Source organism: Saimiri boliviensis, chromosome 12, assembly GCF_048565385.1.
Source record: "Saimiri boliviensis isolate mSaiBol1 chromosome 12, mSaiBol1.pri, whole genome shotgun sequence".
NCBI classification, from domain to species: Eukaryota; Metazoa; Chordata; class Mammalia; order Primates; family Cebidae; genus Saimiri; species Saimiri boliviensis.
The window spans coordinates 64,683,241-64,699,900 of NC_133460.1; the positions used below are offsets into that span (position 1 = coordinate 64,683,241).

Below are 16,660 nucleotides of genomic sequence, written 5' to 3' on the forward strand. Positions count from 1 at the left end.
AAACGCAGGGCACGAGCTGAGGAAGAGATAAAAATTCCCTGATCATCTGTGTTTACTATCCCATCACACATTTTTATTCAAACCCATCCGTGTGTATAGAGCCCGTCTTCCGAGGTGATCTTCCCCAGCCTAGACAGAGGTACCAAAAACAAGGAATGTAGAGGTCACCTGAAAGAATGATCAGAGCATCCTCCACTCCATCATGACATGACGGACTCCCTGCCAGCAGTGCAGAGTCCACGTTGTCTTCCTCAAACGTGATTTCATCGGTGTCTCCGTGAGGCTGGCTGGAGTCAGTCGGGCCGTAGCTACTTGAACGAGTGATGGCACATTCCTCCAGTGAGTCTTCAGGGACTCGCTGGACATCAACCTTTGGCACCTCCCCGATGAGCCTGACGGTATAGAGGTGACAAAACGTTAAACAAAGGGGGATTGGACCCCACGAAGTCCTGGCTGGTTTTCACAGGAGGAATAAGACGGGGGTCTCAGAAGGCAAATGGGAGGTTCCCTTTGAGAGGAAACAGGCAATCCTCCTCTCTGCCACCGAGCATGGCTGCCATGGGAACCGGAGAGAAAGGGAGCAGCTGGTATTCATCACACGGGGCAGAAAGGAGCTGAGGAGAACAGAGACTCAGTTATCCCTGCAGAATTCAGACACGGCACTCGGCACATACAAAGAACCACAACAGCTGCCACGCCCTGTGTCTCAGTTGGGTTCAACTGAACGTATTGTGGCCAAGGGAGCGGAGGCTTTCGGCCCACGGTAGACACCAGAGAGGGTGAGACTCTAGAACTTTCCCATACTTTACCACCCACTACTTGCCCCTGATTATTCAGCATTACCTGGGGGCACGTGACTCCTGTAGTATCTCAGCCTCTGCGACATCAACATCTTCATCCTCATCTGCATCATTTTCTGCAAGTACAGATGTGTTCGTTCAGATATTTCCCACTTCACACTCTGCAAGCACAGTCAGCCCAATGTGCACAGGGACAAGAACGTCCGTGTGTGGGTCCCTGATCTACTGAAAGCTCTCATGATTTCTCTTTCACAAGAGAACACTGGCACGGTTTCCTGATCCACCGGGCAATGCATTTCTGATCCGGAGGCTCACCGTCAAGAGGAGGCCAAATGTTGAAAAGACCTTCTGCTCCCACATCACTGGAGGCTCATGGGGCCTCTCTCTGGACTTTGGCAGCTGTCTCCCCTATCCTGACACAGATCTGATGCCCAGGGACACGCTCGCCTTCCTGTCACAGTTCACATTTACAACCCGTTTCTTTCCCTTAGGAGAGGACAAACAAACTTGTCCCACAATTCTCTGCACATCAGGTGACTTCACGGGCCCTCCCAGTGGCTTCTGCTATGTTATTCTGGGACGTTCTCTCCACAGGGAGTGCTCCGGTCTGAACCGCTTCCTAACACCCAATGCCCGCACATCAAGCGCTGTCTCCAACACCACACAGCGAGGGGCTTCATCTCATCTGGATAAGCGGTCCTAAGTGATCGCACATTTGAATGCTTCAGACGCTGCAAGGCATCTGCTTTTGCAGATAGAGAGAGAGAAATTTGCCTGACTTTGCAGATGAAGAGACAGAAAGTCAGGAAGGAGAAATCAATTGCTCACCGACAGTTACTAAAGACACTGCTGAAGATACAGCCTGGGAACCCTCATTCTTAATCCAGACCTCTTTCCACTCCAACAACCGCCCTCCTGTCGCAGCTTCCTTTCTGTCCTCTGCAACTGGACAGATGCCGCCTCTTGTTCCAAAGACCACCTCCCATCACATTATGGACGGAGCAGAGTCCTCTTTAAGCTCCCACGGCGGCTACCGTGTACTATCACCGGAGTTCGCCCAGGCCCCCAGAACAGAGCCTTCCCTGCTGGACCTCAGCGGAAACGTCAACTGAATGGCAGTTCACGAGCCTCAGCCATTTAGACCCACAGCCTAGATGCTACGTGTCTGCAGGATCTTCTGTGCTACAGAGAGGATTCCTGTCAACATGATTTAGCCTCTTGCTGAGAAAAACAGGTGGTTCTGCGCCTGTGCCGGGAATCCATAGCTGAGATTTTACCCTGAGTCCCACACCCGCCATACTGCAGACGTGGAAAGGTGGCTACATACTCTGGCCTCTCTCTCATCCATTTTTAACAAAATGTTAAAATACAAAGTTATATTTGCCTAGAGGTATGGGGAAAATGAAATACATTGATGAAGAGAGCGTTCCGTTTCTCAGACAAAACACAGAACACTCTTCAGCACTTCCGTGATGGTCAACCTATAGAACCTACCTTCCGTCTTCAGCCGGCAGCCCAGGTCAGAGGCCACCTGGCTCATAAGAAGTTTATTTTGCTTGTCTTTATATTTCTGGTCCTCCTCATGATCTTTTTGATCTTCTGTAAACAAATTCAGAATAGCAGGTCTCGTTGAGCAAATCTCACTTAACGCAAGACCAAATCAATGTCTGGTCATAGCACAAGGGCGTAGAATATTCTCAGTGGAAGAGTGTGATATTATCATGACCATGTTGTAACGGTCCCTAGACTATGTCGCCCTAGAAGTAGATGAGTCTGCTTCTCAGATCCATGGGACAAACTCTCCTTCATCTTGTAGTTCTTAATCACCTATCCCCGACCTTAGTCAGTGCAAACAATTATAACATTTCCCCAAATTGTTCACGACTTGCCGTAACTACTTTCCAGAAGCTTTGCTGCAATACTGATCTACCTCATCATATATCAAGGTCAATCAGTGTTTAGAGAAATTTATATAGGAGACTGGACCAATGGATGAATTCTAACAACATTTACTAAAAAAGAATCTGTGGAGCCAGCACGGTGGTTGATACCTTGAATCCAAGCAACTTACGACGCCCAAGCTGGCAGACCACTTGACTTCAGGAGGTCAAGACCAGCCTGGCCAATGTGGTGAAACCTTGCCTCTACATAAAATACAAAAATCAGCCAGGCATGGTGGTGCCCACCGCTGATCCCAGCTAATTGGGAGGCTGAAGTACCAGGGTACATCAGTACCAGGGTACTCCCTGCTCTTGATCATGCCACATACACATACCACAGCTTCTATTAGGAGCAGGGTTCCCTTCAAGCTCCTCACAGGAGGCACTGTGTGCTATCATCATGTTTCCCCCAGTGTCTCTAGAGCACAGCTTTGCGTACTGGGCCTCAGCAGAAACCAAAACTGAATGGAAGTTCAGTAGCCTCAGACATTTAGACCAACAGACTAGATGGTTCTTGTCTGTAGGATCTTCTATGGTACTGAGAAGATTCCTGTAAACATGGATTTAGCCTCTTGATAAAAAAATCAGGTGGTTCTGTGTCAGAAATCAATAGCTGGGATTGTATCCCCAGTCCCACAACCCACCTTACTGCAGGTATGAAAAAGTTGCTAAACACTCTGGCCTCTGTCTTCCATCTTTACCAAAATGTTAAAATACCCATTTCTATTTTCTGCAAGTATGGGCAGAAAAAATTCATTTTGATGAAGAGAATGGTTAGTGATTCAAGACAACACAGGACATCATTGATCACTTTCGTGGTGGTCAGCCTATAGAACTCACCGTGTATCTTCAGCCGGTCGTTCAGGAAGTCCGCCACCTGGCTCCTAAGAAGTGTCTTTTTGTTGCCTCCGGCATTCAGTCGGTTTTCTTCCTGTTGGCAGCAGGATTTCTCATTGCCTTCTGGAATGTTCACCTCTGTGTTTTTTCTGGAAGGAGACTTGCCAGATGCCACCATGTTGACATTTGGGGCAGAACACAGAAAGCCAGTGACTGGGGAGAAAAAACCCAAACACATGATAGGTTACAAACTGGTGATGTCAAATTGGTTTAATCGGGACTGAGGGATGTCACTGACAGCCTTGCCTATTGATTTGAAGATGTCGTTTCCCTGCTTTTCCTCTTCTCATCTCCACTCCCAACCTCCTTAAAGCAACTTGGCTTAACTACTCAGTCACCCTGAAACCTGGAAATGAACACTTCTGCCTTTTGCTTGCTTATAAGTTCTGCAGGATCTTATATGGTAGACAGGATTCTTGTCAACATGATTTATCCTCTTGCTGAGAAAAACAGGTGGTTCTGCTCCTGTGTCAGGAATCAATAGTTGGGATATTAACACTAGTCCCACACCCGCCTACTGCAGACGTGGAAACGTTGCTAAATACTTTGGCCTCTGTCTTCCGTCTTTAACAAAATGTTAAAATACCCATTGCTACTTTCCTAGAAGTATGGGAAGGATTAAATTAACTTTGAAGAAGAGAGTGTATCATTTCTCTGAGACAAGACAGGACATTGTTCAGCACTTTCGTGATGGTGAACCTATAGAATTTACCTTTCGTCTTCAGCCGGCAGCTCAGATAGTTGGCCACTTGACTCATAAGAAGTTTATTTTTGCTGTATCTGTATTTCCGTTCTTCATCGTGATCTTTTCGATCTTCTGTCAACAAATCAGAAGAGCAGGTCACATTAAGCAAATCGCACTTCACACAAGACCAAATCAGTGTTCGGTCATAGCGCAAGGATGAAAAATATTCTCAGCGTAAGAATGTGATATTCTGACAGGAATATTCTAACGAGCCCTAGACTAAGTCGCCCTAGAAGTAAATGAGCCTGCTTTTCAGATCCATGGGACAAAATCTCCCTCATCCGGTAGATCTTGATCGCATATCCTGTGACCTAAGTCAGTGCAAATAATTAAAACTTTTTCCCAATTTTTGCAGTCTACCCATCTGACAAGGGGCTGATACCCAGAATTTACAAAGAACTAAAGCAGATCTACAAGAAAAAAACAAACAAGCCCTTTCAAAAATAGGCGAAGGATATGAACAGATACTTTACAAAAGAAGACATACAGGAGGCCAACAAACATAGGAAAAAATGCTCATCATCACTGGTCATCAGAGAAATGCAAATCAAAACCACATTGAGATACCATCTCACACCAGTTAGAATGGCGATCATTAAAAAATCTGGAAACAACAGATGCTGGAGAGGATGTGGAGAAATAGGAACACTTTTACACTGTTGGTGGGAATGTAAATTAATTCAACCATTGTGGAAGACAGTGTGGCGATTCCTCAAGGACCTAAAAATAGAAATCCCATTTGACCCACAAATCCCATTACTGGGTATATATCCAAAGGATTATAAATCATTCTACTACAAGGACACGTGCACACGAATGTTCATTGCAGCACTGTTTACAATAGCAAAGACCTGGAACCAACCCAAATGCCCAACGATGATAGACTGGATAGGGAAAATGTGGTACATATACACCGTGGAATATTACGCAGCCATCAAAAACCATGAGTTCACGTCCTTTGTAGGGACATGGATGAACCTGGAAACCATCATTCTCAGCAAACTGACACAAGAGCAGAAAATCAAACACCGTATATTCTCACTCATAGGCGGGTGTTGAACAATGAGAACACATGGACACGGGGAGGGGAGCACTGCACACTGGGGTCCGTTTGGGGGAAATGGGGGAGGGGCGGGGGGTGGGGAGGTGGGAAGAGATAGAATGGGGAGAAATGACAGATACAGGTGAGGGGACGGAAGGCAGCAAACCACACTGCCATGTGTGTACCCATGCAACAATCTTGCATGTTCTTCACATGTACGCCAAAACCTAAAATGCAATTAAAAAAAAAAAAACTTTTTCCCACAAATCTTGATAAATTGCCCTAAATGCTTTCCAGAAGCTTTGCTGCAATACTGATTTATCTCATCATATGTCATTGTCAATGAATGGTTAGAGAAATTTATACAGGAGACTAGACCGAGGGATGAATTCTAACAACTTTTACTGAAAAAAGAATCTGTGGAGCAGGCGAAGCGGCTCATGCCTGGAATTCCGGCACTTTAGGAGGCCCAAGCAGGCAGATCACTTGACCTCGGGGTTCAAGACCAGCCTGGCCAACATGGTGGAACTCCACCTCTACTAAATATACAAAAATTAGCCATTTGCAGTGGTGCTCCCCAGGGATCACAGCTAATCGGGAAGCTGAGGCACCGGTACCAGGCTACTCCCTGCTCTTGATGGCGCCACATACACATACCATAGCTTCTATTAGGAGCAGGGTCCCCTTCGAGCACTCACAGCGGGTACTGTGTGATATCACTGTGTTTCCCCCGTGTCCCCAGAACACAGCTTTGCCTATTGGACCTCAGCAGAAACCAGAACCTAATGGAAGTTCAGTAGCCTCAGACATTTAGACCAACAGACTGGATGCTACTTGACTGCAGGATCTTATACGGTACAGAGAGGATTCCTGGAAACATGGATTTAGCCTCTTGATGAGAAAAACAGGTGGTTGTGTGCCTGTGTCAGAAATCAATAGGCGGGATTGTAACCCCAGTCCCACCCCCACCTTACTGCAGACATGGAACAGTTGCTAAATACTTCGTCCTCTGTCTTCCATCTTTAACGTTAAAGTACCCATTTCTATTTTCTACAAGTATGGGAAGGATAAAATTAATTTTGATGTACAGAGTGGTTAGTTTCTCGAGACAAGACAGGACATCATTCATCAGTTTCATGGTGGTGAACCTGTAGAACTTACTGGATGTCTGCAGCTGATAGTTCTGGAAGTAGGCCACCTGGCTCAGAAGAAGTCTATTTTTGCTGGCTCCGAAATTCAGTTTGGTCTCTTCCTGCTGGGAGTAGGAATTCTCTATGGTATCTGGAAAGTTCACCTCTGTGGTTTTCGTGGAACAAGTCCTGCCAGATGTCGCCATGCTGACATCTGGCAGGACTTGAACTCACCCCAGGTAGAGCCAGAAACTGGGGAGAAGAAAACCAAACACATGATGGGTTAAAAACTGGAAATCAAATAGGTTTCATCAGGACTGGGGGATGTCAAGAAATCAAATTCTTAACTTACCGTTGAGAAAAACTTGATCCTCACAGCACTTTAGGGTCCTTAACTGCAAAAACAAGGTTCGCAATGCTTCAGCTGGGAGCTGAAGGTGCCACCTCTAGCTCAGACTCTGACAAGAGTGTGGGAGATAGTGGCCTGTGTACCAGGTAACCGTCTGCTGTTGCAATAACAGAATTAGAAGCTGGACGTGTCATGGAATCTTAGGAGCCCTTCATTCCAATTGCACAGGGTTTGCTAAAACACAGGCCTCCTGGTCTCACCTGAGGTCACAACCGATGGGGACCATTCCTCTATCAGTCACTCTCAGTATTTGTGTACCCTTGTTACAATGCCACAGTCCCACCTCATTCCCAATACATCTCAGCATGTGCCTCATTTTTTATCTCTTGTGTGTATAAAATTGTAAAGGCAGAAACAGTTTCCCAACATGTGATATTTACTTAATGCTAGTCAGGAAGTCAGTCACGCCTCCTTCTCATATGTGAAAACAGAATTGAAGGCTTTTCCACAAGTTTAACACATCATCCTATTACACTGCCGTGATAGCCTCTGACTCTTCTGCAGTTTTTTCTGTATCCACTAGAAAGTGAATGAGGAATTCATTTTTTAAAAATGTTTTCTTTCCTGGCTCAATATTCTTCTTGCTGCATCCCATGGTTATGCTGATTTATATTTTCTTACTGGCAGATATCACTATACTGATATTTGTGGCAGAAGAGACTTTTCATCTCACTTAAGACCAGTTTGATGCTCCTATATCCAAAGCTTCCTCTATATGGGATGATTTGTTTTTTAATGTGACTGAACACTACCTCTCATTCTTGTCACTTATGGATGTCAATTTAGTCCCAGAAGAGCTCTTTTCAAGGTGTCAAGTCATGAAAATCATTTTTATAGAGATGCCCTGAAGGCATATGTGACCATCTATCTTGGGAAGTCTGGTAAACCTGATATGGTTTTGTTGTTTTCATTTCGTCTTTCCATATATTGAAAATAACAGGGCCATGAGCGGTCCTTACGGAAGACTGTTTGAGAGATATTTTTCTGAGTTGGTCTAACGCCGTTGATGTGTGGTTGCATCCCACTAACCAAACACAGTAAGATCAAGGTGATGGTCAGGGGTGGTTGGTGGTCCTCCGTGTTGCTGTGCAATAGAAGGTGGATTGGAGATGACAGGAATGAGTAGGGAAGAGTCATCCCCTGAACCACCTCCTCACTTTCTCAGCTTTCATTGCCACCCAGGTTTTGTGAGCCTGGGACTTGGGAGACTGTTCTGGAGCCCAGGTCTCCTGTGTCTGGCTGCTTCCTGGGCTTGCCTGAGTTCAGGGTGCAATGGGTGTGACCCTGGGCTGCCCAACATTCATGTGGAAGTGAAGCAAGGAGGACTGGATCAATCATTGGAAAGCATGCCTCTCTACAGCCCCCATCATCCTCCAGCAACACTGTCAGCATACTGCTTTCAGAGACATCAAAGCCTTTATGTATATACATGTTCTGGTGTCTCAGAAGCCTGACATTCTGTGGCAGAAGGAAAATGTCAGGTTTATTATAAAAATGACGAAACTGCAGGTTCACCAAGTTATGTGGCTTACTTCAGGTCACACAGGGATGAGTTTCGAGCACTGCCAATAAAAGCAATCACTAGGATCCATGTCATTGAGTAAACATTCATACAATTATTCAGTAATTACTTGTTGACCAATCTGTACCAGGCATTTTGCTCAAAACTGTGCACATATTTGGACAGCATATCTTCCTCAGAATCCTCCACGTAACGCTGTTATCCTAAGAATCAGGTAAGAAACCTGAACAAGAGGGATAGCAAATCATGAATTTGGCCATATTTCCATTTTTTGGTTTCTGTGATGCTGGACAAATGACCAGAATGAGTCACAGGAAGAGTATTGATTCCTGTATCATCTTCCAGGACAGAGGTGTGCCCTACTAGCATATTGGGACCAAAATTCAGAAGTGTCTGCAACCTTGCTTTAGCAGCATGGAAAATCACCTCTATTTTCCATGGAATTAGACCTGGAATTTCCCTGGACCTTTGGAATATACAAGAGAAGTATGAGACTTGGGTCTTCCCTTGACTGTATTTAATTCTCTCTTCTATGGAATGCCAATGATTCTAAGACTTTTGCTTTTCTTTCTTTCTTTCTTTTTTATTTTGAGACAGAGTCTTGCTGTCACCAGGATGAAATGCAGTGATGCAATCTCGGTTCACTGCAACCTCTGTCTCTCGGGTTCAAGCGATTCTCCTGTCTCGTCTCCCAAGTAGCGGGGACTACAGGCATGTGCCACCACGCTCGGCTAATTTTTGTGTTTTTAGTAGAGATAGGGTTTCATCATGTTGGCCAGGATGGTCTCGATATCATGATCTCGTGATCCGCACACCTCGGCCTCCCAAAGTGCTGGGACTACAGGCGTGAGCCACCATACCCGGCCGACTTTTACCTTCTTATATGCACAATGCATGTTTTATGAACAAAATTTTACTAATAGCTCTATTTAGAAAGAATAAATATGAGCTATAGTTTAGGGTTTATGCCTGGGACTTACTATTTTTATGATTTCTGTTTTGAGATTAAATTCTCAGGTAAATAGAAAAATACTTATTGCTTATGAAAGCAAACTAGTTACTGGTTTGAGTTTTTGACACAGAAGCACACACTTTTGACTTCATCTTTGTCTCTCCCCATCAGTGCCGCTCACCGTCTCCCAATAGGACCTGGCCACGCCCCTGCACTTACCCTCGTCCTGCTCAACCATCTCCATGCACTGTCCAATTCCATCTGTGATTCAGGCTCCTCCCAAGGCTCCCTGAAATAGGTACAGGTCTTGGGACATCAGACACACTCCAGGCACAAAAGCAGCCCATACTGTAAAGCAGGCAGCTGTGTTCCTGCTTCCCTGAAGTTGGCAGTGATGTCCTAGGACAGGAAGAAACACTTTCCCTTGTTAGGGGGTCTCTTCTTCGTGTCTCAGGGCCTCTGATCTAGTGAACACAACTGTCCTGAATGTGAACAAACTCGCTAAATTCCTGGTTTCTGGCTAGGTGGCTAGAACACATTTATAAGACTTCCTTACATACTCATGTTTGCAGAAGTCTGAATTCTTACCAGTATGATTCCTTTTCTTGTAAGGGGCAGCTTAGGGAAGATTAGCCCTATTGCCATGCAAAGAGAGATAAAGTGAATTTCTACTCAAAGCAATCTTGAATTTGAAACTAGGTCTTCCATTGTTTCAAAGCTGGCCTGTAGGTCCAACTGTGGACATATGTGGACATCACATCTTCATCAGAATCCTCAGGCATGTGTCCTCAAGGGCTTGTGTGTCTGCTGTACTCAGCATAAAGTTCTCATTATGGTAAGTTATAATTAACTTACCAGAATATCATTCATTATCAAGATAAAGTTATTTCTCATTATGGTAAGTTATAATTAACTTACCAGGATATCATTCATTATCAAGATAAAGTTATTTATCATTATGGCAAGGACAAATTTAGAAGACTTATTAAATTTACTTCTTTATTTCCCCAGCTGGAAACAGTCTATAGCTCCTGATATCATCACTGTCCTCTGAATACCTTGGCTGCATTAACTGCTTTGACTCAACATGGAGCTGTGGTGTTGGTCTACTGTACCTCGAGATGCTGAAATATGGCTGAAGTCCAGGGTCACTGGCCCAGGACATCCACTGCAGTCATCTCATGTGGCATGGGCCACTCGTTCCAACAAACCCACCATCACTACACTTCTCATGAATCAGCAGTCACTAGATTGAGAATTCTGTGAAAGCTGGGATCCTATTTTACTCACCTCTGTGATCATGGTCCTTAGCTAAGGGCTCAGCACAGAGGGGCCTCTCAGCAGTGTTCATCTATGATTGAATAAAATGCATTACAAACCTCCAACCCTTTCACTACATTTCTGTCCCCAATGTCTTGTAAGGGATGCTCTTTCTCTCAGAGGCTGCAAATCCCCTTCCCTAGAGAGGCACATGCCTTACACCATCTCTGCCCCAGAATCCTCTCCTGTGGGAGCTTCAAGGAAGACTAGTCTGTTCTCAAAATGTTCTCTTATGCTTCCCCATCATTAGCAGCAATGTCCTTTGACATCCTCTCCCATCCTCTGAGTTCCCACAACACCTCAGTTGGGTAGAACTACCGTATCTTGTTCAAATGACCTGTTTGTGTTCTTCCACTCACTGGCTTGAGTTTCTTTAGAGAGACATTAAACACCTGAATCCCAAGTGCTTAGCACACTATAAAGAAAATTACATGCTCAATAAATATTTATGAGAAACTTCTCTCAACTGAACGTGCAAAGGAATATTATTAGTATCATTGCTTCATAATCAAGCAAGGGACACTTACTCTGGCACCTGACCTAGGGCAGAGCAGTTTAATGTGAGAACGGACATCTCCAACCCTTCTCCAACATGGTCATTGCCTCTAACCCACACTGACCTGAAGAGCATCCACTGCTACGGCAGCAGCGACGCTGAGGCTCCTGGGTCGGGAGAGTGTTCATCCAGGACTGAATAAAACTGACTACAAACCTCCGACCTTTTCTTGGAGTTGAAGCTGCCCCTCACTATAAACCAGCTCTGATCTAACCTGTGGTTCTCCCTGGCCAGAGGCAGGAGACTCCTGTCGAGTCAGTTTCTCTCAGTCCCCACTGCTCAGCTCGCGCTGCTCCTTGAGGGTTTAAATGATCATAGCATTGCCATTTCCCCTGAGGCTTCTGTCCTGGTTTGTCCTTATTCTCCCTTCTTTGGTTTTCATTTACCAGTGGCTCGTCCTTTGTGGATTATTCTCATCCCCTAAACCTGTTGATTTTCTTTCTTCCACCTGTTCCCACAGCTCTGGGATTCCAGCGTGTAGACTCAGCTCAGGCTCCTGCAGGAGACACACAGAGTCAGGTCTCAGATGAGGGTCCCAGGCAGTATTGAAAAGCATCTCAATTCCTCAGAGGCTCAGAGAAAACAGAGTGGGAAGGGAACTCAGAGAGGTACAATAAGCCTCTATCTTACTGATGAGGAAACACTGAAGCCCAGAAAGACTGAGACTCTCCCAGGCTCCCTCCTCACCACTTGGTGGCAGCAGATCCCACACAAGCCTTGGCCTCAGCCTCCCTGTGCAGAGCAGGTAACTCGCCCTCCCAAAGCTCGCTGCTGCCGTTCAGAAAACTTTAGATGAAAAATAGCAGTTTCCACTGTGAAAACAAAAACGGTAAAAGGTCCTATCCTTGGACAAACCCTTTATACCAGTTCCATAGTCCTGGCATTTATACTTGGTCAGCTGTCATTCACTGGCTGCTAGATTGGGGCAGGGATCATACAGGATTAAATAGTGTTTCACACAACCCTGCTTTCCCGGCCTGGGCTCTCAGCTCCTCCATTCTTCTTCAGAAACTTTCTTCTGCTGTAACTGCTGGAGAGTCCAGGCCCTCATGTGGGTCATTTCTCCAAGAAGATCCCTGTTATTTTCTTCCTCTCTGGGAGATAGACAGGGCAGAGATTGGTTCTGGGACTCCATAGTCTTAGGTTTTTCTCCTAAGCCAGCCAGGGCAGCTGAAAGCAATCATGACTGCCAGAGGTCAGCTCAGTGAAGAGGAGCACGGACTCACAAGGACAGCCCCTCGTAGAGACGGTCAGGACTGTGACACAGGCAATATCTGACCAATTCTGCTGGGATGATGCAACAAGGATTAAGTGCAGGATGCTGCTACGAGGAGAAAAGGGAAGAACCAAAAGAGTAGGGGAAGAAGGAAAATAAAATGTTTTCAATAATGATGGGAAAAAAATGCAGAGCCCGGAGCCAAAGCTCCCTGTCACAGAGGGTTAGTTCCAGGCTGTGGAGCCTAATCAGGAATGAACAAGAATCACTAGCAGTGTTATTCTGTGACTGTTCCACCACTGCACACTGAAGACAGATAAGCTGTTTGTTCAGTTTCACGGGTCAACAGGAGTAAGGGAATTATATCAAGGATCTGTACTTGGGCCGGGCTTGGTGGCTCATGCCTGAAATCCTAGCACCTTGGGAGGCTGAGGGAGATAACCCCTGAGGTCAGGAGTTTCAGACTAGCGGGGCCAACAGGGCAAAACCGCATCTCTACTAAAAACACAAAAAAATTAGCTGAATGCAGTGGTGCATGTCTGTATTCCCAGCTACTCAAGAGGCTGAGTCAGGAGAATCGCTTGAACCCAGGAGGCAGAAGTCGCAAAAAGCCAAGATCGCACCAATGCACTCCAGCATGGGTGACAGACCAAGACTCACTCTCAAATAAAAAGAATCTGTACTGAACGGACACCCTCAGAAGCCTCATTCACACTTGGTGTACATAATTTAAATGAGATTTTAAACTTTTGGCCAGATTAAAGCTACATGACATTTTTCACTTTGCACTAATGCATAATGACAGGAAACTTGGAAACCTTGGGTGAGAGGGTGAATGTCTTTTGCATCTGTGAGGAACGTGAATGTCTGGGGCCCAGAAGTTGAACTGTGATAGGTGGAATTTCTTTTTTTTTTTTTTTTTTTTTTGAGACGGAGTTTCGCTCTTATTACCCAGGCTGGAGTGCAATGGCGCGATCTCGGCTCACCGCAACCTCCACCTCCTGGGCTCAGGCAATTCTCCTGCCTCAGCCTCCTGAGTAGCTGGGATTACAGGCACGTGCCACCATGCCCAGCTAATTTTTTGTATCTTTAGTAGAGACGGGGTTTCACCATGTTGACCAGGATGGTCTCGATCTCTCGACCTCGTGATCCACCCGCCTCAGCCTCCCAAAGGTGGAATTTCTAAAATGGTCTCCAAACATGCTGTACCCTTATCTCTGGAACCTGTTAAGCTGATGAGACATTCCTGTGATTACGTTGTTACAGGGCAGTCATATGATTTTAGAGTGATATGGTTTGGCTCTGTGTCCCCACCCAAATCTCATGTTGAATTATAATCCTGAGTGGTAGAGCTGGGGCCTGGCAGGAGGTTATTGGATCATGGGGATGGGTTCTCATAGCTTAGAACCACCCCCAAAGTGCTGTCGCATGACAGACTTTCCATGAGATCTGCCTCTTTACAACCATGCAGCACTTCCCCTTTCTCTCTCTCTCTTTCTGTCTCTCTTGCTCTCTCTTTCTCCCTCCCTCCCTCTCTCCATCCATCCCTCCCCTGCCAGCCCACAGAACCATGACCTAATTAAATTTCTTCTCTTTATAAATCACCCAGCCTCAGGTCATTATAACATTGCAAGAACAGACTAATTCAAAGGCTAAGATTTCCTGAGTGGGCCGGATCTAATTACATCACTCCCTAAGTGTCACAGATTTCTCTAGTGGGTAGGAGATGAGAGCTGGAGAAGAATTCCATGAGCTGTTGTTGGTTGGAAGATGGGGAAAGTGAGAAAGAATGCAGATGGCCTCTGGAGTCGGGGGTCTCCTGGCTGAGAGCCAGGAGGACTGCAAAAGGATGTCAGTCTTCCGCCCACAAGAAGATGGATTCTGCCAATACATCTGTAGTGAACTTGGAAGAGTATCCTGAGCTCTAGATGAAAAACACAGGCAGCACATAACTGGATTTCAGCCTCCTAAGACCCTGATCAGAGAACCCAATCACTCCTGATTTCTGTGGTTTCAAACCACTAACTTGTTATAATGTGTTAAGAGGTAGCAACAGAAAACTAGTTACAGGTGCCTATCTGTGCTCTTTATATTTTCACATACATGTATGCTAATCCCTATAAGCACAATAAAGAAAAAAAAAGCGAAGAACTACAGTAAAATGTTATACTTACCTTTACGGGAGGACTGCAAGGGCTGTTCCAGAGCCCATGCAACTGGAAGAAGATAACGTAGGGCATTTCAGGCAGGTGAAAAGTGTCTCCTCAGTGTTACCAACTCAAATTCTGAAAGAAAAAAGATGGTAAAATACTTAACTCCCAGCCAGGTGTGGTGGCTCACGCATGTAACCCAAGCACTTTAGGAGGCTAAGGTGGGTGATTACCTGAGGTTGGGAGTTCAAGACCAGCCAGAGCAACATGGAGAAACCCCGTCTCTACTGAAAGTACAAAACTACCTTAGCGTGGTGGTGCATGCCTGTAATCCCAGCTACTCAGGAGGCTGAGCCAGGAGAATTGCTTGAACACAGGAGGCAGAGGTTGCAGTGAGCCGAGTTTGTGCCATTGCACTCCAGCCTGAGCAACAAGAGCAAAACTCCAGCTCACGGAAAAAAAAAAAAAAAAAACTTAACTCAGCATAACATTATCTGCAAATTCATCTTCTGCATTTCTAATAGAAGATTTTCTTTTAGGTCTTTCACTCATGCTCACCAGACAAGGTTTGATAGCAACTGCCTGACACCGGCACAGATGAACCAATTCAAGGAGAGCAATAAACGGGACTACTACTAAGTTCCCCCAGAGAAAGTCCTTAGAATAAAATATCTCCTCTAGTTGCCACAAGAGTAAGACAACGGTCCATTGTATAAAATTCCAATCTAATAAAAGCTGAAATGTAATGTTGTCTGTTTTCCAAAAGTTTATTTTGTTCAGGCTCCGTCGTGGTGACCAGGGATTGGAAAATGACTGCAAAGAGGCTCTGGGGAATCTGGGGAGGGAAGAAATGTATTCTAAGAGGGGACTGAGGTGATGGCTGCAAAATTCTGTGTATCTACTGAAATTACTCAATGGTACATTTGCAATTAGTGACTTTTATTACAAGTAACTTGTTAAATGAAATTCCTGGTTTCTACTCCAACTTGTAAGGGGCTAGGAGGTCACCACTTGTCCTCACAACAAGAAGAAAGGTGAACAAACTGAAAATTATCAACCCTGTTATCAGAGGGACTAGAGGAGAGGTCACAGGGCAAATTGCCATGCTGAAAACAAGACACACAGGCAAATACAGGGAACAGAAGCTGCTGAAGCCAGCAACTGGGAGGAGCACTTCAATGGTCCTCACAGATTACTAGAAGCTGAGGGTGGCCTGGCTTGAGCATTCAAAACTCCTTGGGTCTCAGATTTAGTGGGGATCTCACACTCTTCTAAGTGTTAACCACCAGGAGTCCAACCAGGTTCTCATTGTAAAGATCAGAAAAATCCCCAGAGAACTGACACTGCCCACTTCAGTACTAATTACAGAGCTACAGTAACCAAACAATGTGGAAATTGGTGAAGAAAGAAAAAACAGACAAATAGGTCACTAGAAAAGCATACAGAGCTCAGGAATACACCTACACAAATACTCAACAGATCTTTGAGAAAGGCACAAAGGCAATTTAACAGGGAAAGGACAGTCTTTTCAACAAATGGTGCTAGAATGACTAGATATCCACGTGTGGAAAATGAATAAATCTAGGCAAAGATTTTACACCTTTCACAAAATGGATCTTACACCTGAATGTGAGGTGCAAAACTGTAAGACTCCTGGATTATCACATAGAGGAAAATCTGGGTGACTTGGGATTGGTGATGACTTCTCAGATACAATGCCAAAAGCATAATCCAGGAAAGAAAAAATGGAGAAGTTGAACTTCATAAAAATTAAAAACTTCTGCTCTGTCAAAGACATTGTTAAGAAAATGAATAACCAAGTGATAGACTGGGAAAAAAATTGGCAAAATACAGATCTGATGAAAGACTGGTGTCCAATATATATAAAGGACTTTTAAAACTCAATAATAAAAAAGCAAAAAACTCAATTTAGAAATGGTCAGAAGACCTGGATACTTCACCAGAAAAGATATATGGATGG

The 16,660-nt window shown here is 45.0% G+C and overlaps 1 protein-coding gene across 1 annotated transcript in view; it reads right to left on the bottom strand.

Moving 5' to 3' along the window:
- The window catches only part of LOC141580607 (uncharacterized), a 34,829-nt gene that overhangs the window by 3,249 nt on the left and 14,920 nt on the right, over window positions 1-16,660 (bottom strand). The window contains exons 3-8 of the mRNA XM_074382497.1: window positions 14,704-14,814; window positions 11,378-11,809; window positions 9,657-9,726; window positions 6,586-6,679; window positions 4,350-4,454; window positions 3,581-3,790 (exon numbers count right to left, since the gene is read on the bottom strand). Coding sequence (XP_074238598.1) covers window positions 3,581-3,790; window positions 4,350-4,454; window positions 6,586-6,679; window positions 9,657-9,726; window positions 11,378-11,388 — 490 coding nt within the window. The 5' untranslated portion in view covers window positions 11,389-11,809; window positions 14,704-14,814. The remainder of the gene's footprint in view (window positions 1-3,580; window positions 3,791-4,349; window positions 4,455-6,585; window positions 6,680-9,656; window positions 9,727-11,377; window positions 11,810-14,703; window positions 14,815-16,660) is intronic.